This window comes from Mastigoproctus giganteus, chromosome 6 (assembly GCF_048544385.1).
Source record: "Mastigoproctus giganteus isolate SK-2022 chromosome 6, ASM4854438v1, whole genome shotgun sequence".
NCBI classification, from domain to species: Eukaryota; Metazoa; Arthropoda; class Arachnida; order Uropygi; family Thelyphonidae; genus Mastigoproctus; species Mastigoproctus giganteus.
In genome coordinates this window covers 20288206-20310911 of record NC_143580.1, presented here as the reverse complement: position 1 = coordinate 20310911, position 22706 = coordinate 20288206, and the positions used below count along the sequence as shown (strand labels likewise).

At 38.5% G+C, this 22706-nt stretch overlaps 2 protein-coding genes across 2 annotated transcripts; one reads left to right on the top strand and one right to left on the bottom strand.

Moving 5' to 3' along the window:
- Positions 1–6845: 6845 nt before the first annotated feature.
- Positions 6846–14026, top strand: LOC150084047 (uncharacterized). The gene is made up of 4 exons (XM_090375004.1): positions 6846–6962; positions 10959–11100; positions 11832–11996; positions 13368–14026. Exons 2-4 carry the CDS (start codon positions 10963–10965, stop codon positions 13464–13466), a joined length of 402 nt encoding a protein of 133 aa, XP_090231130.1. The 5' UTR covers positions 6846–6962; positions 10959–10962; the 3' UTR covers positions 13467–14026.
- Positions 14027–17875: 3849 nt separating this feature from the next.
- Positions 17876–22563, bottom strand: LOC150084046 (uncharacterized). The gene is made up of 4 exons (XM_090375003.1): positions 22512–22563; positions 21575–21686; positions 18161–18343; positions 17876–18077 (listed from the first exon to the last, which is right to left on the bottom strand). The coding sequence occupies exons 2-4, from the start codon at positions 21683–21685 to the stop codon at positions 17955–17957; spliced, it is 417 nt and encodes a 138-aa protein (XP_090231129.1). The 5' UTR covers position 21686; positions 22512–22563; the 3' UTR covers positions 17876–17954.
- Positions 22564–22706: the final 143 nt, after the last annotated feature.

The following is a 22706-nucleotide window of genomic DNA, read 5'->3' as shown; positions in this document are numbered from 1 at the left end:
AGTTGCACTAACTTATTAGACAGCCTTAACAGCCACATACCAGGATCGTCACTTATTTCAACTACTTCAATATCCTTTATTTGCATTTCATCAGAGTCTTTTTCAGCAACTAACATAAATTTATTTATTTTTCATTATATTATTGCATTTAATTGTTCATATGATACAAATTTCTGATAAAAGCTCAATTTTCACAGCAGTCCTGGTGATTTAGTCCAGATTTGGTCTATAATTTGGATTCTGTAGGTTTTATTGACTTCAAACTTTACCGGATCAATGGAGAAGGTGTTGAAGTGTTCAGTGGTGTTACATGGGAACATTCCTTTTAGGGAGCCCAAGTTAGATAGCTTCATCCTAAGTGGGGGATGGCTTCTATTTGTATTTCTTGCTCTTTAGTGTGATGATATCTTCTATCGATGGGGAATCAATCTGGCGAGTTAGCAGCTTGGTGAGTGTTGACAGATTTTTTTTTTTTGAGGATAGTGAGCGTCCAGGGGATCATGCCTAGGTTGACTAGGAGAATGGATTTCGAGATGGTGAACAGGTTCCCTCCCAGATGGTTCAGCCACCGCAGAATCCAATATTCCATTGACAGAAATTTGTTACATCGAGAGGTAGATGCAGAGGACCAGATTTATAAGGCATATAGTAGTATAGGTGTGAGACATCTATTAATGTTTTGTCCGATCAGTTTGGTGTTGTGACAGCCTACGAGCTCCTGGCGGATAGCTCAGAAAGCAACTTAGGTCTTCTTCTTTGCCTTTAGGAAGTGTTCCTTGAAGTTTAAGTCTTCACTCCACGTTAGTCCCAGGTAAGTATGAGATGAAACTTTGGGGAGTCAATTAATTGTTGAATTTGCTTGGAGGTTTCATTATTAATTTCTTGTATCTCTCTGGGACCTTTTTAAATGATAAAGAATTTTAGATCATCAGCGAAGGAGCTAAAATTTGGATTTTTTGCGAGGAATGGTTCAAGTAGGATTGCAAAGAGGGTTGTCGACATCACCCCACCTTAAGACACCCCTCGTTGCATAGGTTGTTTTCTGGTGAGTTCCATTGGCTATAATTAAGTGTCTCCGCTGTAGTAAGGACTTCAGAATGCTGATAATTTGGTTAGATACTTTGAAATATTCTATTAAGCGCTTTGATAAGTGTTTGGCTGCCTGTTATTTTTATGTTAGTTTATTATGACAAGAATTTCTTTATTCGTATTTTCTTTATTCAAATTATGCTTAGGTTCTACATTATTTTGGCCGCCCGTGTTCGTCGCACACAGGGTTGGCGCGGCCCTGCGTGACAACTTAGAAGAATTGCCAAAAGTACAAAAAAAAAAGTATCGAAGACAAAATCAGGTTCAAAAATTATAGAAAAAAGCGACAGGCTGTATCAGACAGAAAAATGATTATATTACAAGACTCTATTGACAAGAGTGGTGATGAATAAGAAAAACAGGAAGTCCCTGACAAGTTATTTCTTATATGAATGCATGGGCATGCACACGATAACAGTTGGGCCACAACTGACCCACTGTGGAGATTTCAAATAACAGAAAATTCTGTGGTCTTAAAGACAAAAAAGGAACCATTTGACGTTGATTTTAGAATCAGTTTCAGAGGAACGAAAGCGTAAGAAAGCTCTTATGGCTAGATGAAAACGTAACTGGGACAATGGCTAGATGAAAACGTAACTGGGACAATGGCTAGTTGAAAACGTAACTGGGACAAACAAAATAGTCTTTATCAGGAATAACTGCTTATGCAGCTGCGTAGATTAATTCTTCTCTACTTCAACAAGATCAGTTTTTTACCTGCTTCATCTTACTTATCAGCAAATGATTTAGAAGTACAGATCCTTGTTATGTAACCGCTGCTCTTCAAAGCCAATCTTTGTTTTCAGTGTTATCAACCGGAGGTCAGAATCCAATTTAAAGATTTTGTTATTTTTAAAATACAGCGCTTGAACACTTTATTAGGACCACTGGCTAATGTTGTGTTGGACCGCTGTTAGTCCGAATCACTGCTCTGAAAGGATGTGGCATAGAGTCAACAACATTTAAAAGTGACACAAGGAATAGTGGACCATTCATGTAACAAAACTATCTCAATTCCTGGAGTGGTATGTGCCAAGAATCGTGACGAATACCTCTTTCCATTTCATTCCACATATTCTCAATGGAATCGAAATCCCACGATTGGACAGTTACTTAAAATCTTCCTCTTGTTCATCAGATGTCCACATTTTTGGCCGCAGTAGCGTCTGTCCACGGATGCGTTCCGGGTGGTTGTCTATTCGTTAGGGTCCGATGACACTAGCCTTTAAATTCACGACAAGTTCAGCCATCCTCTCCGCTCTAGCACGAACCGAAAATGCACCGATAATTACACTTCTTTGAAAGTCCATAAGGTCCTCTACGTTGTCCATTGTCGGTGAGATGATTTGGGTCATACGGCTTAATAGTATTCTCCTGCACAGTCGCACATCACGTGACCTCAGATTTACTGTTGCATGTAGAAAAATCGGACTTTAGGTAAGAACAACTGATGAGCTATATCACCCATCAAAGCAAGTGGAATTTGTGAGTGATTTATTTCCTGTGAAGTTCTAAAGTTACTTTAATATAGGACAAGTTGCCAGCTTCTTTTTGCAACTTCGCAATTTAAGGGCCGCCGTAACCGAGTGATCAAATGCTAGGTACAGTAGTACACGCATTTGGATCGACAGTGGTTCTAGCTCACGTCACTGTTAAATGCGGTGATGCCGTCCTAAGGGATAAACAATTTTTTAAATCGTAAATTAATTGGCTAATTTATTTAGCATTTTGTTTTATCAAAGTATGAGAAAGGAACAATGTGTTGTCACAAAAACTTGTTCTTATAAGCAGAAATCTTTTGTGACTATGTTTTTATCATCACAGAAATCGCTAGACCACATCTTTAATATTGCATAGAGGCTTGGAAACCTCATTCTCACGAGTGTTGCCGGCCCTACTATAGCTAATGATGATCAGAATTTTCACCTGGAGAAAATTACTCAGTTTTTGTTTTTTTCGTTTTCTAGTCTCTCTGAGAGGGGATGAAACCCAACAACCTTTTTACTAACAGGACACAGATCATTCCAGCAAAAACTCAACTCTATGGGTACTGAGTCACATCCCTTCTGCCATTGTGGAGATGAGAAGCCCTGGGCCCACGTTATGTATGAGTATCCCCCCCCCATGAAAACCACCGGTTACAACTGTTTACAATAATCTAAGAAACTCCCCATCAGGAGCAAGATCTACTAAATGACGAGGATACATATATTGCATGCACTCGATTTGCGCAGGCTCTCGTCACCACAAGGCGTGCCAAGCTCACCACTGCTAGGACAGTCCAGAATACTCCCTGCTAACCCCTTCGGGGGTAGGATAAATGTAAACTTGCATTCAACTGGGTGTGGGATCAACACACACATAGGGCTTGACAGTGGCGTTCGCACAGGGGCACCTGCTCCTGGGACTTTTAATCCCCTTCCCCTACCCCCACTTTTAGTCTACCTTTCTCTCACCCCACAGTCTGACCTCCTCTCTTATTCCCCGTGAACTCTCTACAACAAAAAGTTTTTTTTTTGTGGCCTTTGCCAGGAAGCTCAGTCGTCCTTGAAAGAGGCCAGCGAAAGAATATGATGGATATCCTGGCTCACCTCTCCTAGTGGTAGTGGTGGAGGGCAACGTAGGGTTCCATTAGGGACCCTGCGGCCAAGAAGCCGAGAAACAACAGAACAAAACACAATACTATACACATCCAACATGCCACACACATTTCTGGCATTTACAAAGTCCTGTATACTTCACAAGAGTGAATTGTTCAGTTGTGGGAGACCACAGGTGGAGCCTTACCCTAAACACTATGCCACTAGCCCTATCTCCGGTGCACTCCAGGCATCTTCCTTTCCTTAATTAGGTGTCTGCGCGGGTAGCCCAGTAGTGTCCTCCCCACACCAGATGGAAAAGTCCCGGGTTCGAATCCCGTCGATGACGCGAGGAACTTTAGTGGGCTTTTCACTCCGTGGCTGAGTTAGTTGGTCTCAGGCGTAGATAGCAAGGTTCCCCACCCCAGAAACTGGGTTTTTTTTCGTCCAGCAAACAGACAAATCGACCAGAGAACACACGCAATTTACAGACAAAATAAATATATGGGTAGATGTAATCATTTATAGGGGACCCTAATATCATAATTTTTTTTTGTGTACTTGTGTATCCTCGCGCTTTACCACTTGGCTACAGCGGCCTGGCTGCTTTGTACCACCCCCAATGTTTCTTTAGCTGATAACAAAAAAATTCTCAATATCTGTTATCAAAATAACACTATATCAGTTACACGGTTTGAAGAGGAGAAGAATCCAATTTGTAGGTCATTTCCTCTCTATGAAAATTCTTCTTTACGAAAGTTGGAAGAGGCTGACATTCGCATCCTAGTTTTATTAAATATTATATTAAAATATTTGATTGGATATTGTGTTATTTGTGATGATATAATATGCCCCTCTTTTATTCTAATTTGTTAACTTAACGTTAGAAACTCTTTCACTAAGTTGATATATCCCGGATGGGTGGAAATATCACGACCCCTTCATAATTGTCAACTTCCGGTTTAGATGCTATTCTTATTGTCAAATTCGCATATTTAAACTCTATTTAATGTTTACTATTGCATAATCGGTAAAGGAAGCGTGTTTGTGATTATCCGCACCACGCAGACACCACCTTTCCCCCCCATGACAAAATGGTTGAGCCATGAAACAGGAAACTTCTTTGTTTACCCTGTCTGAGAGGCTAGCCAGGTGCTAACGAAATAAGTATTATCTTTCCCATTTAGATATCTCAAAATGACATCTTTCCGGGTGTTGTCACCTTCATTTGTTTTTATTTGACCTTGGTGATAACCTTTGACTTCTAATGGCATCTCTCGGTAAATATGAGCGACACTGCGCTTTTTTTTTAAAATCTCACTCTCAAATTTAGAAATTCAGCGAATGATGACAATTTCTTTTAGATTTTAAAAAATGTAAAATCTATAAAAAAATAATAGTATATAACTCTCATAAAAAAAATCGATTCTGTCTTTAAAATAAACAAACTACTCTTGCACTAAAATGCGATTGAGTACACGCGTTTGGGTGGGCCAGAGTCAAGTACACGTGACTGCTACATACGTTAACAAAGTTGAAAATTAATTTAAAATTCTCTATCTGGTCAATTCTGACTTTACGTGATTGTACTAGACTATAAACAGAAAATTTATTTAGCTCTCGTGACTTGATTTGAAAAATTTAACACTAGCGGGCCCAGGGAAGATCCATGGGGACCTTATGACATTATTAATTTCTTATCATGCAGACTAATCTTGGAATTATCACAATAGAAACCGATTTTAAAATGGAAATTTGGAAGAAGTAACAGCTCTCAGGTGCCGAAGTATCAATAGGGCCTTTTAACGTGGTGGGGAAGGCATTTTTTGTTTAAAAGTTGTTGTTGTAGTCTAAATTGCGTGTGTTCTGAGGTCGCTCTGTTTGATGGACGAAAAACCCGGGTTTCCGGGAGGAAAACTATGCTACCCTTGCCTGAGACCGACTAACTCAGCCATAAAAATTCCTCCCGTCACTAAAAAGGACTTGAACTCAAGTCTTTTCCACCCGGTGATCGTACCAACTGTGCAACTCGCGAGGGCTTGTTTAAAAGTCTTGACTCGGTCATTAATGAAATTAGAATTACTATGCCCTCAGCTTATTACTCCCCTGTGGTTCCCATATACCTAAGAGATATATTTCACATATTACAACTCTAGATAAAGGCTAAATTCTCAAAGTCCAAACTATTTATTTCCTTCCCCTTTTTGTTATTTTGTCCCAAACGTGACTATTGCAATCTCCAACAGATTTTCCCCACTTGCAACGCATTAATGTTGAAATACGATACCCTGTACCTAAAATACAACTATAGATTTAAGATAAAAATTGTTTCCACCACCACAAATCCAACAGAACTAATCACCCCAGAAAATGGTTCTAAAAAAAAGCGATATGGTGCATTTTCCATTTTGGTCACAATCCTGCTTTTAAGAAAAACTACCCCTGCCATCATAAATTAAACCTTAAGGATATTTCGAAAGAAACCGTTGCTTTATTTTATTGCTACAAAAGAAAGAATGAATGAAAGAAAGGGAAAAATATAGTTCGGGTATTTTATAACTCAAACAAATCCTCTCGCATCAAAAGCGTAGGATGCTGGATGGATGTGTATATCTTGCGACAGTACGCTCTTCTTTCTATCATTATTGATCTAACGTTCGACTCTCTTTCGTTCGTTCACCGATGTAGCATTGAACCCGGGCCACTTCTCGTCTGTTAAATTAATCTCCTGAGAGGTGATAACCATCAGTAAAAAGTTTCTAGAGCATAGCGTTGAAGAAGACCAGGAGACTAAGGTCTCCTGGTCTTTGAAGGTGATTGCAAAATGCGCATGTGCAGTAAACAAAAACGTAGGAAGGATTTTCATGGAAACATGTTCCTGACTGTTTTGCCAATTGAAAGGGGCAAGTGGGATGTCGAAAAATAGCTTATTCCTCTTTTAGGACAAAAACAACTCTGCAGACCGGGTCACGTGAGGCTGAGGTTCCAGCAAAGGGAGAGTATGTAAAAGGTGCTCTGTGCTTAGTAAGGTTTCATTTGTTTTACAATCCGGAAATTGGTTTCTCACCCAACAGCTAACACTAACCCTCCAATTTCTCCCTCCCCTCTGGCGAAGTGAATCATGGGTGATGTCGTCAGACGCCAAACAAAACACTGGTTTGAACTAATTAGCGTTGACGTCTACAGGTGCCACTGTAGATATATAGTCGACTCGGAACATCCCGCCACTATCACATCAGCACGAGTTGCAGAACGGACAAGGAAGCTTGTGGTGACCTCTAGTGGAAATATCTGGTAAGAGAATATCTTTTGGTTGCTATTTTTTAGTTGTATTTGTTAAACTAACTTGCAGTACTCATTGAAAATACACTAGTAGTTCGCGAAGATATGACTTGGGATACTCCATTTGGGATGTTGATCCCAAAGCTTTTTGAATGGACAGGACCAAGATTGAAATAAGATAGGATGTAGTGGTTTAAGCCAGGGGGTGACCAACTGAATTTGTGATGCGATCTACTATTTTTCTTTAAAATGTGCCGCGATCTACCATCTCAAGAAGTATCTTCATGTCATCTGCCAAGTCAAAATTAGGCATATATTGTGATAAGGCCAACCGTAAAGAATCTTCTGTATGCAAATCTGTAAGAGTAGAGTGATCCTTTCTTTGTTTGTTTCAAATACGAAAAGGCCGATTCACCTAGATATGTGGAACCAAACCAGGAATTGAAAAGTTTACTTTTCTCGGCAAACACATTTCCAAAGGACTTTTTCTGGTTATCTGGCTTTTAGGAAGATATCGTTTCGCAATGTAATAATTTCATTTTCAAGTAATATTTTCTCCATGCAAAAAATCTCAATGATTTTTTCTGCAATTTGTTGGTGGACGTTACAGGTGGTAACTCAAAAAAATTGGTAATTCATCATCCTTTTGGCACTACGCGATGAATCCGTTAAGATGCCCTGTCGTTGTTTTAGCTCCATCTGTTTTTATTGATACGAACTTAAATGGTGGTAATTGGGTTGTTTTTTTCAATAAAATTTTTGAATGCGTTAAATATATTAAGACCTCTAGTTCTTTCTTTTAACGAAACCATACCCAGCAGTTCTTCTCTAGTGGCAGAATCAAAACGAGCAATTGAGCTGTAGCACTGACATTTGTAGATTCATCCAGTTGTAAATAAAAGGACACACAATTAGCAATATGAGCTAATTAGCAAAAAATTTACTAATTTTTTCGATGCATGGAGATAATTGCAGATCTTGAAGAGCACTTTTAATTTCATTTTTGTTCTTAACATTTTCGAAAAGAGAATCTATTATTTCTAAAAATGCGTCTTTGATGAATTGACCATCAGAAATGGTTTGCATTTTTTTTGCAAGAAGATGACTCACTTTAAATGATGCAGTTACTGCTGTTGATTGTAAATTAGGTGTCATGAAGAAATTTTTTAGCGCGAATAATCTGGATTTAAGTTCTTCTAATTTATTTTTTCTAAGATCGCTATTAGGAAGAAAATCCGATTGGTATTTACCATGGAGTGTTGAAGTGCCTTCTAAATTTCCCATTTTGGGTAGCCACGGAAGCATTGCAAATGAAACAATAACATTTTTCTTTTATCATTACAAAAAAGTATTCTAGTTCCCACTCTTGATGAAAATGATACGTTTTACTCTTTTTCATAGTATTCATTTTAAATCAAAGGGTATTAAATTAAAGTATTAAAGTGTGCCACATTTTAGGGGTGCGGTTGGCGCAAATTTTCTTTTTATGCACGACAACACCATTGCACTTAGAGCTCAAGTGGTGGAGGAATATCTTGAAAGTGAAGATATCCAACGACTACCGTGACCAGCACGATCATCAGACTTAAATCCGATCGAACATGTGTGGGACACCATTGGGCGTCGCATTACACGCCGACAGCCAACTCCTCAATCACGTGGTGAGTTAAGGCCTGTGCTGATGGAAGAATGGGATTTGTTGCCATAGAATCTTATAGACACCCTTATATCGAGCATGGTTAACGGCTGCCAGGACTGTTTAACCGTTGGAAGGGAACATAGGCCATACTGATGTCATGTGACCATATTTTCGAGCATCTTGTATCGACTTCTGTAATGTGACTTTTGGTAATTCTTATACAACCCCTATAAATGTCCCTTATACCTCTCTAAAGTTTCTCTGTCTCATCATTTGATCGTTATTCAATGGTACACCACCATACCAAATTTTGTCCTGCTTCATCGCAAGCTGCAGGAGTTAAAACATGTAACTTGTGTTCTGTTAATTTTGTCGAGGAGTGTAGTTTCCGCGCCTCTGAACATTCTGATTTTTCATTCCGCAAAATAGTTCAACCAGTTGTTGGAGGGTTTTAGGAGCATCAGCGACTAAGAGCGTACTGTTGGAAACTGCGTGTTCTGTGGTGATTTTCTGTTTTGTTGGGCGAAAAAATCCGAGTTTCCGGGAGAAAAAAACCATGCTACCCCTGCCTGAGACCAACTAACTCAGCCGTTGTGGGCAACCAGTCTTAGACTATTCACATTCGCAGACATAAATCAAAAGTAAATAGGCATAAAACTAAATGATTTACTTTGCGGGAACCTCCTCCCTCATTACTCCACTAGTAACTTAATACCTTTAAACAAGCTAATTAATTTTAACAAACTCACCTCCACAATTTTGTTTCCAATGTCACCAGTCCACATTCTTCGAGTGGGTAATCATAGTAAAGCACTTCCGTTGTGTTCATACCCCAACTGATAATTTTTTTTCATTCCTCTCCTACATTTCCAAGTTCACACTGGTATTCTGCGAAAATGTAAAAGGGGCGATTAATTTTTTGGTGCTGCTTGTTAACTGTAATTTGTGGTTTACTATTTCATAAACTTTCTTCTCCGAACTGGTTTTAACTACAGAGGGAAGTTTGCGTAATGAGTTTCGACAAATTCATCTCTTAAACCAGTTGTTAATGGTCCCTGTTTCCTGTGTAGGCCAGTGTTTCCCCATGTTTAGTTTGTGTGTGTGCTTGTTCTATTCAAGGTGCAGGCCATGAGAGGGTAAGAAAGAGGTCTAGAATACCCTCCCCACCATATCCTATATGTTGTTATATCAAGTGTAACAAGGAGGTGATATAACAGAATTGGCTTAGATAATACAGCGTTGTCCAAAATCCATAGTCTGTCTCCAAAAAAGCGCTCCCCTATTTGAAATATGCTCTTGATCTCTATAAACCTATTTTAATCTTCCCTAGGAGAGTTTCTGGTGACGCCTAGCAGGTTTTTGGGGATTTGTGTACAGTTAAAGTGGTGTCAAATACTCTTTCTGGCCAAGACTTTAAAAATGGTCTTATCGTGGGGGCACGTTTAGCAGGATCCACGATTCAAGAAACGGAAGACATGACTGGTTTCTCAAAAAGCATCCATCTCAAAGGTTTTTAATGACTGGAAAGCGAGCGGTTGTTCCACATTTCAAAGGCGTAAATTTGGCAGAAAAACAATACCTCAAGAGCGAAGCCGTTGTTCTCGAAGACTGTACGGAAAAACAGAACATCCAGTGTGCAGCAAATAACAACTGAATTCAATCAAGCTCAGAACTGCCAGTACCATGCCCAGAGAATTAAAAAATTGGGTATTGGTCGTCTTCCTATTCTGAAGTCACTTGTTTTTGAGAAAAAAAACACAGAAAAATCCGCTTGCAATGGTGCCTTGAATGTCGTGATTGGGCAGTGGAACAATGGAAGAAAGTCATGTGGTCAGACGAATCACGATACACTTTGTTTTGCACTGATGGTAGGCAGCGAGTGTGGCGAGAATCTTACGTAAAGATGGACCCTACTTTCTTTGTTAGCCCAAGCATCTGGAGGTGGTATCATGGAATGGGGAACGTTTTGTTGGCACGGACTGGGTCTGTCATGCCAATGAAAGGTCGAATATCATCCAGGGAGTACCTGAATTTTGTATCATAGCAACTGCACATTGCAATGCTACACTTTTATCCCGAAGGTGATGGCCACTTTATGGATGACATTGCAACAGCACATTGTGCAAGAACAGTTCAGAGAGAATGAAGCATCGTCATGGTTACGAATATATCTAGCATGATAAAGATCTTTCAGTTTGCATCCAATGAAATTAGTTCCTAATTCCATAAGTAGACTATAGCTAATACACAATGAAACATGTTTCAACATGATCTCATTCTCCCAGTAGAAGCTCCACACTAATATATACACACACTTCTTACTTTGTATTAATATTTGCATTAAAACAATTTTTTTCTTTTCGTTTCAGAGACATGTCTGGTATACGTTTATCCCAAGCTATTGTGTGCCTCTTTCTGTCTTTTCTACTTCCATGCAGACTCTTAGGACAAGAATACAAGAGAAATATCAATGAAGAACCAAATGATGTCTTACCAGCTCCTACTTTAGAGGCAAGTATAAACTAGTTTCATTAAAAGTTTCTGTTGGCTTGAAGGAAATAGTAATTAAAGTTAATTATCTCTGAAACGGTTACCATTAGGATAATAGTGTTAGAAATGATACAGTATACAGTATTATTAAGTTATTACTGCCTTTTCCAGTGAGGAACGACTAGTTTCCCTAATGGTGAAATTCTTCAATATTTTTTTTGTCTCGAGAAATTTTTTCTTCTGTCTATGTTGTTGTACTGTAGTAGGGTTTTAGGAACATCAGCGACTGCCATATTGCTCCATGTATATTGTCTGTAGATTGAGTCTGTTCTGAGGTTGATTTTCTGTTTGCTGGATGAAAATATCGATGTTCCAAGAGGAAAAAACCATGCTACCATCGCCTGAGACCGGCTAATTCAGCCACGTTGCGAAAAAGGCCATAAGAATTCCTTACGTCATCGATAGGACTCAAACTCAGATCTATTCCACCCGGTGTTGGGGATGACGGCGATCTTACCAACTATGCTAACAACCCAACAACATAAGGAACAGATGTGCATAACAGAGAGCGTCATTGCTAATGAAAAACATTAAATGCAAATTATTGGTCTTCTTGACTGTCCAAAATCATAAAAGTGTAATAGAATTCAATATGCATTCATATTTAATATTGTAGAATTAGAATTCAGAATTTTATGCCAGGTCTGTGTGGGTCATTAACATTCCACTTTTATCATTTTACGGTTGTGTAGGGTAATCCCTTAAGACAGCATCTGTCTTCATCACCTGGAATTTTCTTGGGCCGCCTGACCAAACAGGATGTAGACAAGTTGCGCCATCCCCTCACCCCAGAGGACTGGAAACAGTTCACTCCACGTCCAGTGACAAACCCTGAATGCTACGTGGAAGTCCAGGTGGTAAGTGCAGTTTTTGTTATTGTTCTCCTATGATTTCAATGTATCTTTTTTAGATTTGTCAAATATTCTTCTCACTCAGCACGATCGCAGTGTATTCTAAAGGGCCTCAAATGTTGGACATCCCCTCTGTGAAATAAAATAATTTCTAAGGGAAAAAAAGATATACATATACTATCTTTCAATGTATTGGGAGGTTAATTCCAGTCATATGAAAAACAGTCTCGCCTATTTATAATGCTCCAACAGTAAAGTCCGGTGGTAACACCGTGATAATGTCTGTTTTATGTGGTTTGGACTTGGTCACTGGTTGTCGATGAAACCAGCTCTTTAATGCAGCATTTTGAACTATTCTGTCTTGAGTGCATGGTGGTATTTTTTTTTGTAAAGGGGCTGTCTTTGTATCAGCATAACAAGGCTCTGTGTCATAAAGCAATTAATGGAATGAAATTGCCATTTCCTGCTTATAGTCCAGATCTGAATTCAGCAGAACCCCTTTAGGATGTTTTAGAACAACTGAGAGGCAAAACAAAATGCCCTAGTTCAAGCAGAGAATTAGACAAAGCATAGAAACTTGCTCTATATACCAAAAAACTCATTGAAAATCTCCTCCCCCACTCCAAAGGGTTATTCATGTCATTAAAATTCGTTGGGGTCAAATTTGTTTTCTAACTTGATTATTTTAAATTCAGTGTCCCAATAAATACCCGAGGAAAAATCATGTCTCAGTGGCTTAGCTCAATTCAAAGCATCTAAGACCTCGGAAGAGTCAGTATTCACGTTTGTAAATTGCGTGTATACTATTGTCGGTTTGTCTGCTTGGGCAGGATCTAAAATCGAGGCAGGATAAAAACTCTTCCACTCTCACGAGACTAAATAAATCGGCCACACGTTAAAAAGCACATAAAAGTTCCTTCTGTGCCAATAGAATGTATTTCTCAACATTCTTTGGGACGGCAATCGAATCTAGGCTCTCTCATCGATGTGAAGAGCAATGCAATCTAAAAGATTTGGTCAGTAATGGAGATAATTTAAATGCTTCATATATATTCTCAGTATTGTTCATGACATGGCCAGCTATATCCAACAGCAGGACTTCCGGCTTGAGACCCTTCTGATAAAGTCAGACAAATAACAAGTAGGGTTTTCGCACCCTCCAGCATAGAACTGGAACTGGAGGACCAGTACGCTTGAACATTGCTACCGATAAACGCAGAAGCATAGAACGACTTCAATAGCAAATAACTGAAGTCCACCATTTCTAATTGTAATTAATCTGAAAATGAACCATAATTAACATTAAATAAAACAGTATATTTGCAGATGTTGAAGTTCTCTTTTTCCAAGTATCACTTTTTGTTGTTTATTTTGCAGACCCAGAGACTGCCCGGTAGATGTACCCTTCTTGGAGGACGCATGCCCGCTTGTCAATCGCAAGAATTCGTCAGCTTTGCCCACGGAGAATGCAGTTAAACAGCCCTCTAGTTTAAGGTGGAAAACATGGAACTGATACACACCATCTTGAATCTTACAGTCTCCAGCCATATCGCAGCGTTTTAGCCTGGCAATCATTTGTAGTTTACAACCACACGTCATCAACTGCTGTACATTGCGTACAGAGAAGAGAAAGTTAACTCTTGATTCTCAACATTGGGAAACCGCTTAGATGTTTACATTTTTTAAAGAAACAGAACGACACTGGGAAGGAAAAAAAATGAAAGGAAAACGAATGACCTTGTTTATTCATAACAAACATTTCTGTTTTGCTGACGGATATTGGTTGGTCTTTTATTTCTCATTAGATTTTTGCCAATCATAATTTTTGTGAAGCAGTAAAAGAAAACAAAAAAAACTTGGGACAAAAACGTATTTAAAGAGAATATTGTGGTGTAATGGTGTGTATTATGATTATTATTTATTTTTTAAGTAACTCAGTACATATATTTCATCTGTAAATTTGTGCGTGAACCAGCTTCGGCTTTTTGTATGTAGCTTTTCTATATTTGCCAATAAAAGAGTATATCTTTAGCCGATTGTTTTTTTGTCAGCTGAATGAAGTAAATACACCCTAAATATCAGTTACACATTAATTCAAACGTAAATTGGACATACAAAATTTCTATTTTATAAATATAAGTTAGTACAGTTCGTTCGTAATCAAAGATAATCCTGGGTTACAGTTACCTTGTTCATCTTTCGTAACAGATTCACCTTTCGAGTACCAATAATCGAGGATTATCTTGAGTTATTGTTATCCAAAATGCAGATCCTTAAATTTCCCAACGCTGTACTTGAACTGTCATTTTTCAGACCAACTAAATAATTTACCTAGGTGTTGGAAGATCTACCATCCCAAACGGGAAAAAATGCATTAAGGATCTATGAGAATATATCATACACAGGTTGGTTGGTTGTTGTAGGCGCATTAGCAACTTAGACCAAATTGCGCCATATATGTCTGTAAACTGTGTGTGTTCTGCAAATCGACGTTTTTCCGGGAGAAAAAACCATGAAACCCCTGCCTCACACCAACTAACTCAGCCATGTTGTGAAGGAAAAAAAAAAAAAAAAAATCCATAAAAATTGCTCGCGTTATTGACGGAATTCGAACTCGGGTCTTTTCCACCCGGTATGGGAAGGGCGGTGATTATACAAGTCGTACTCGTACCAACTGTGCTACCTACACAGGCTACCACACCCAGAACTAAGTATTGAATTACACGAAAACTTGGTAATAATTACATTTTTTGAAACACATCTGGCTTGTTCTTTGAGAAAAGTTTAATACAAACATGTCATGCATTCTTCAGTATCATTAACAAATATCAAGAGCCACAGTACTGATCCCTGTAGAACTCAACTCGAGAACAAACTACAATTAGAGCAATAACTATTTATAAGTAGTTTTTATCCACTGCACTATTACCCACTTAATATGGTTCAATCCCTTACTCAGTGCGGTATCATTATAGAAGACCAGAGTCCTGAAATCATGGGGACACAATAGGAAAACAGATAAACGTTTGTGCCATTAAAAAAAAAACGCTGAACTAGGTCCGATGATAAGCCATTGCCCTTAAGTTACATGCAAAAAATTAATATTTACATTGTATTTTCTTGCTTTACATTTGCAAAAACATGCCAATTTGCTTTAAATACGCGAACACAAACTTTACTTGAAACTTTCATTACAATACTATGAAGTACTTGTTATCCGGTATTGATTTTTAAGTGGTCAACCACAAATTGTAAGCGATCAGCTTTGGCCATATAAGGAATGCAGACACTACGTTCATATATCACAATATGTTTACAACCAAGGACTCTAAATGGAAGATTTACAGAAAAGAAAGTAATTAATGTACAAGAAATTACATGCGTATGACAAACCGGAAAGACGTTCCCATTCCTGATTCAAGTCCCCAGAATGTTCCAACAAAGCCCTAGGAATCTTCAATGATTAGCTGCCAGAGGAAAACAGTTGAAATGATGGCCCCAAAGAGAATAATTTATTGTGTTAAATTAATACTGTCACACCGGAAGACTTGTTACATAATAGGTTATCCACACATCAATACGATTTCAAACTATTAGACTTCCTATTCAAAAGAATCTCGGGTTGATGAACTGGGCGCAGTAGACCAAATTAAACTGCCAAAGTGGCCTGTCATGACTTATTCAGTGAATTTCCCTTCCAGGTCGGTCAAGGATGTAAGTCTACAGGACTTACATCCTTGGTTTACAAGAAGGCTTCAAATTGTTGTCGAAATAAACTTCTTAGCTGCCTTTGATTAGTGCTAATAAAAGAATTAATTTCAAACAATCGTGTGCACATGCGTATTTTTGATTTAATTATAGGGTGTTTTAAACTTCTGAAAGGAAAACATCAAAAAGCAGCTGTTCAAAGCAACATTAAGGGCGAAGAATCTACGATTCCCTGCTTACTTTTCAGGATCATTCTTAATGGTTTCAGTAAATTCGATTTCTCCGTTCGTGTTGTGATACGTGTAGAACAAACCATGAATTTCATGTGAGCCCACAAATTAATCTGCGGACTTCAGATAGGGTGATCGCAGCGGCCGCTGTAAAGGGCTGTTCTGACCAATCCATCTGTTATTGTAATCAGTATTTAAATATTTACTGAGCTGGTGCACCACAGAACAAACAAGCATTATGCTAAAGAGTGGTAGAACTGCGTCCTCCCATACCGGGTGGAAAAGACTACAGTTAGTCCTGTCGATGAAGTGACGAATTTTTATGGACTTCATAACGTCGCTGAGTTAGTGTCTCAGACGAGGGTAGAATGGTTTTTCCAACCAGAAACTTGGTTTTTTCGTCCAGCAAACAGAAAATCGCCAAAAGAACACGCAATTTACAGAGCAACATGGACTTAGTTGCTATAGTCCTGAAACCCTACTAAAACACAAGCTTGGCAACTAGATCATTGGAATAAATGTGGCAAGCGATTTATTCCACTAATCTACAACACTGAAAGTAAACTTTACGATACGCCCAAAATTGTATTTGGGACTCGTGGTTATTCTGTCTTCTACTTTGGAAAAGACCCTGTTCGATCATTTAAGTCCGCACTTAAGTTCTTTCATATGAAGGTCAATACTCCCTTCATTCATGTTGCTCTTTGTACACTTTATTCAAGCGTTGCCGACAGACCTGAACATTCTAAATGCGATCACTTGTTATCCGAGTCCCATATCACAGATGGCATAACAAGAGGGTTCCTAGCCACTTGTTTAACACTGCATGGAAAATTATGTTCGACTGAATAGCAACCCCAACTTTCTTTGTACAGAACCACTTAATTCCATTCCCCATAGCTTACCAATAACTTCTGAATTTCAGTTCCCAATGGTCAAACCTTACATTTTGTACGTATGAACTGTAATTGCCATTTTCAAACCATTTGTGCAACTGATCCAAGGTCATTCTGAATAAAAATGGCCTGGTTCTGGTTGTAAACCACCCTACTTTTAAATCATCGGCAAACGTTGACAACTTAACCTGCACTAACTCAATGTTATTTGATTTTAGATCAGAAACAAGTGGTCACAATACTGATCCTTGAGGAAGTCTTGCTACACTGATCCAGTTTGAAGAATGTCAGTTTATCACTACTCCTCATCTTGTAATCAGTCTTCCGCTCCACTGAAACATACTGGCAATACCACTTTAATCTAATTTGTATTAAAGCCTTTCACATGGGACCGTATCCAAAGCTTTACTGACTTCAAGGTAAAGTCAGATTTCTTGCATCTAACCGTTTTATAACTTCTTAATAAACTAGATTGGTCAGCCAAGACTTCCCCTTCACGCACCCGTGCTGTGATCCATTAAGGATACTATTCCTATATTGGATATAAGGTTAAGTTCTAATAGCTAAACCGATATTTCTTTGTTTAAGCTTCACTATTTTATAGTAATCTGACAAGCATTTAGGACAGTCCCTGGAAGTAACCTAAATTTTCTTAATTTAGTTTAAGATTCTAAACTAATATCAAATGAGCTCGTACAGGCTGATTAAATTCAGTACAGTCTATTTAAGCAGCCTGTACTTGCGCAGGTTTTAAAATTCAAGTCGCAATTTATGGAACACGAACTCCAGTGTAATGTAAACAAATGAAGCCGTTTGCTCTAAGTAGGTTGGCTCCTATTTATACTTAGAGGCCCTTCCAACTAGTTGGGGTCTGCTATTGCGTTATGGCCACCTTGAACAAACAGGTTTGTTCTGTAAACAGCGTTCTGACGATGTCAGAACAAAACAGCTGACAGGAGTTTCGGGCAGGTGGTTTGGGTTTTTGTAATATCAGGGACTTCTGCATAAAAGGACTGTTAAGTGTACTGCCAATTTTTCTACAATCATTGCGAACTCTACATAACTGTTTATTGAAACAAAGTAAGAAAACTTAGTACAACGTTAGTTTCAAATTTAGTTCTATGAACGTTTCATGGATGTCTTTTGGAGAAGAGCTTCACACAGTCTTCATGATGAGGGAGAAGATAACCTTCTGCTTGACAACTTGGTAAGCCCCCTCGTAGACGCATGCAGCGGCCGGCTAACTGTTTGACCTAAGGAAAGAAAACAACCTCAGAAATACCAGAATGATAATTCATTTAAGTTGCATGAAAGTTTAAAAGAATGAATTTCTTACCACTTCGAGTTCTATGTAGCACTCAACATTAGTGACTGGTGGCGCTGTATATTGCTTTGGTGCCTCAGATCCGTGAAGTATGTTTTCGATCGATGACTGATCTGGGACGAGTAGACGTGGGCTGCCTACCTTCGCTTCCGAATGTTCGCTGGATTTAATGACGTACCGCCTGACTGGATTTTCCTGAGGGTAAAAATTCCTCAATTCAGTACTCAAGAATTAAGTAATTTCAAAATGAATCGTTCTGAGAATGGAAACGACTAGGAAAGGCAAGATGGGCGAATCGTTTTGCCCAGGAAATAAGACATTTAAATTGAAAACGTGAAATTTAGTTTAACCAGGAGTCTGCAATGCTATGAATACCAGAGATTGTAACGTTAGTATCTGGTATTCTTTGTATTAGTAGGTAATGAAGTTTAAGACGTTAGATTTAAGATTCCCACGAAGACACGTTCCAAAGTTTTCTTTGCTTTCGTTTGAAAGAAATATCTTCCTCGCTTTTATAAGGGTTGTTTATCCCAAATAAACAGATATTCGCATAAATTAACATTTTGAACTTGAAGTGTCCGTTGCCAGAGGAAGGCTAATCACGTTGAGTGATTTCTCCCGAGAGAACCATAGGTTTTGAGGTCGAAGTGGCATAAATTGCCTAGTAGTACATTGCAAATGAACTGCAGAGAAAGAGGTTGAAACGAGCAGACTGGAAATGTCAGCAGTAACATGTCAACATGAGTTTACCCCTGGGATAAGACAAGACAATAAGGAGAGTAGTTTAAAGGAACTACTTCATAGAGGAAGTATGCTCAAATAGCCAGGGGTAGTAAACCAAAGCACTTAAGGCAGGAGTGGGCTGAATTTAATGACGATTATTCAGGGACAGCTTCACGAAGGAGCCAGCGTTAAAAGCTGGTAATTAGCTACGATTAGAATCTTAAAGAATGTTTTGAACTTTGCTTTTTCTGTACGATTAAAAGAAACATTAACTTGGTACCCCAAGAAATGCCCAGATTGACATGCCAAGGAGAGGAAAAACAGGGTCCGCAATTTATGGGGCCCGGTGGAGACTTACATTTTAGTTAATATTTTAACTATCAGCAAAAAATCTATACTTAAATTTTATATTAATTTAAGTTTTCTTCGTTTTTAATCGAAACATCTACATGTGGACACAAACAAGGGGCCTATCATACACTTTGCATCTGGGCTCCGCATTCCCATTCGATGCTCTGATGATCAGAGCACGATTTAAGGAGCAAGTAGCCAATGATGGCAGACTAAACTATTGCGAAAATATGGGTATTTAACAGGTTGCTAGAGGATCTCAAAAGAAATCCATTGTATGTGCTAATTAGAACCTAGAAAGTATGCGACACCCGCAGGAACTGCACAATTTGAACATGATTTTTTACATTGATCTTCCCGTTATATTTGTAGTGAAATTTTCATTTCGAGTCAAGCAGGTCAAATTTTTCTCCTTTGGTTAAAAGGTTACACGAGAACAGTCTGAAATAAAATTCTGGGCTAGTCTTCACAATCTGGTGCCTCTTCCGATTGACCATTGGGGTGAATGACATGCCTAGCCCACTATGGTTAGTCTTAGGGTGTTTATCCCCTTTACGACTGTTTTAAAATGGGAAAGAGTTCGCGATTTAAGACACCGAGTACTGCAAACTCATTTCAGAAAGGAGCAGAAAGCCTGGAACAGGTACAGAGAAGGGCAACAATATTATTCGGAGCATAAAATGTTATGAAAAGAGTTGGGATCAATGCCATCTGCGAGAAAATAGACTAGAACGTCTATTTCCTCGCAGATGGCATTTATCATTGAGTAAATTAAACGTGGATGGCCTTATTCTTTATAGATTTACAATGCAACAAATTAAATTGGAAAAGAACGGTTTCGGGATAAACGTGAAAACCCTACCAACCGGAGAACTTTTTGGAACAATTTCCTTCCATTGTGGAAGGAAATAATTTAGGTGATGCTGTTGTCATTTTTCCACTAATACGAGTCACATGAGACTTCAACGCCTACGCTTTCTCATCGATTAGATAATTAAAATGCTTAAACTTTAATTAGCAATAATACTAAATTAAGTTTCACTTATGGAGCTTTGCAGGGAAAAAGAAAGGAATCCAGGTAGTGTTTTGAAACTGGAGTTGATTACAAAAAGTTCAGCCAATGCTAAACCAGACATCTCCGGGGAAAAAATCTAAATGTGCCCCACCTAATTACAGAATTGTTCTAGCCAGACTTGTATGGATTGCTAGGCTCCTTACTTTACACACCGAGGCAAGTGCCCCATCTACACTACTCTTATTCCTGCATAGATGAGCCCAGCAATGGCAGCTTCAGATGAAACAGGATCAGGATAGGAAACCCTGGAGAACACAAGCCGACTGAAAAATGTAGTTTTAGGGAATTCGAAACTAAGTAAGAGAGGAAGAATTCCGAAGTATACTATTGAGTTAAGGTTAACCGCCAAAAAGCAAAGAGCTAGATTAGGAAGAGTAGACTTCACTCATTTTAGGGAGGAGTTGGTGTTCAACAAGATATGCCAAGATCCACTTCGCAAATCGTTTATACCAAGTGGTTGCACATGTAAGTGAAAAACAGACAGACAGCCATAAGAGCAATTGTCTTGTACACAAGAAATGGAGCCCCACCTCGAAGTAGAATTGAATGTTTCTCAAACAGAAGGCTCATTGCGAAAATACCATATTGCTATATAAATAATCCACTGAACATCGGATAATTCTAGTTGCATTGTTGATGGAAAAAAATGGACCGTTACTGTTATTAATGACTTCGACAGCTGGTAGAGACTGCTCGCAGCTAGCACCTTCAGATCTTAGGCAAAGTGAAAGAAAAGGTTAGTATTCCATGAATGCCAGTAACCATGCTTAATTTAAAGCAGCTTGTTAAGAGTTTAATGCAATGTTACGAAATGGTAGCGAGTCATGTAGCAGATTATCTACAACTAAATCTTCGACTAAAGAGTCGAAGATTTAGTTGTAGAAACTTAAATCTGGATGGGACACATTGATAAATATTTAATTTTAGGGAAAGGGGTTGTCATCCTCTGCGCCCGCTGTTATTCTATAGAATAAAAAGTTAACATTGCAGCCTTTGCAGACTTACTGATTGAGAGTTCATTTGGAACAATGTTTTCTCCCACCATGATAAAGTCAAGGCAATACAAGTCAAAGGCAGAATGGCGCTATCAAGCACTTTATGCATTCCAAGTTGTGGAAAGATTCTAAACTGTATTTCACTTTCCTTCACATTAAGAGCATCTAGAATTAATAGCCTAAGACGAGATGGCAGATGTCCAAGAAATTTTAATATACTTCCAATTAAACTATAATTATCACTAGTTTTTAACCCCCCCCCTTTTTTTTAAATGTACTTACGTGGATATCTCTAACCAGTTCGTCATCGGATTCTTGCATCAGACTTTCATCTGCAGTTAAGGAGACTATTAGCGTTGATAAGACGATTGAAATAAGAGACATTCGGGCCATCCTAAAAGGAAAAAAAGGGGTAGGGTAGTCGTTAAGCATTCTATTTGAGTCAGGTAGGAAAAAAAGAAAAACTAAGCAAAGAATTTATGTAACTGAAACAGCATCCGCTATTTGATGGCAAAGCTCGTTAAAGCTCTTCCTCCCTACAAGGGCCGGTTACCAAAAGAAAGAAAAAAAAGTTCTCAGAGCTGATCACTTAAACAAAATGGCCTTCGGTGTATTCATGAGACGAAGCAGATGAACAAAGTACAGGCCATTGGCCGTACCGCTATTCGTTCCGTTCTCTAAATCAAAAGATTTAGCAGTAGGCAGGGCATGAAAAAACGAATTCGCTTACATAACTTCAGTTTACAATCACTGTCAAGTACAGAGGGGAAAGGGTACGAGGAGTACCCTCCGAGAGAAGTAGCATTGCTGTAGCGATTAATAAATCACTTCCCTCACCCCTGGAGATTCGCGAATTCCACCTCTCAAGTGTTCTACATATTTCATTTCGAAAAATTATTTCTAGGATGAAGTTTGTTAAAGAACTTTAAAGAAGAAAAATTCGCCAAAATTAAACTCATTTTCTTAGAAATTGTTTTTATTCTGCGTTGGAGAGTTATTGTGAAATAAGAGCACGTTTCATTACTAGTTTAAATGTTACGCGAACGATTTTCAAAGAAAAGACTCAAAAGTAGAAGACATTTGTAGAAAACATATTTCGAAATATGACCGAAGGCAATTTTCGTCATCAAAAAAACAAGGAAACTAAAATTTTAGTAAAATGATTAAACTTAGCGGGAAATAAGAAAAAACTAAACATAAATACTATAATAGTCACCACCTCAAGAAAGTCTAACTACAATCAAAATCAGCAAACTTCACCAAAAGCAACGATAAACACTCTGTACACATCTATTTTATATTAAAATAATGTGACGCCAAACGCCATCTGGCGATACATTTTGAGCGTGGTTACTTCCCACAATTCAGTGTTTTCTTAAGAACGAATACATTTAGTGAATTGGACAATTATATT

What these genes read in the sequence shown, in the direction of transcription:
- LOC150084047 (XM_090375004.1), top strand. Translation starts at nt 10,963, where the DNA reads ATGTCTGGTATACGTTTATCCCAAGCTATTGTGTGCCTCTTTCTGTCT. An exon ending in TACCAGCTCCTACTTTAGAG is followed by an intron (nt 11,101 to 11,831) that starts GCAAGTATAAAC and finishes ACGGTTGTGTAG; the next exon opens with GGTAATCCCTTAAGACAGCA. An exon ending in GCTACGTGGAAGTCCAGGTG is followed by an intron (nt 11,997 to 13,367) that starts GTAAGTGCAGTT and finishes TTTATTTTGCAG; the next exon opens with ACCCAGAGACTGCCCGGTAG.
- LOC150084046 (XM_090375003.1), bottom strand. Translation starts at nt 21,685, where the DNA reads ATGGCCCGAATGTCTCTTATTTCAATCGTCTTATCAACGCTAATAGTC. An exon ending in AACTGGTTAGAGATATCCAC is followed by an intron (nt 18,344 to 21,574) that starts GTAAGTACATTT and finishes TTTTACCCTCAG; the next exon opens with GAAAATCCAGTCAGGCGGTA. An exon ending in GCTACATAGAACTCGAAGTG is followed by an intron (nt 18,078 to 18,160) that starts GTAAGAAATTCA and finishes TTCTTTCCTTAG; the next exon opens with GTCAAACAGTTAGCCGGCCG.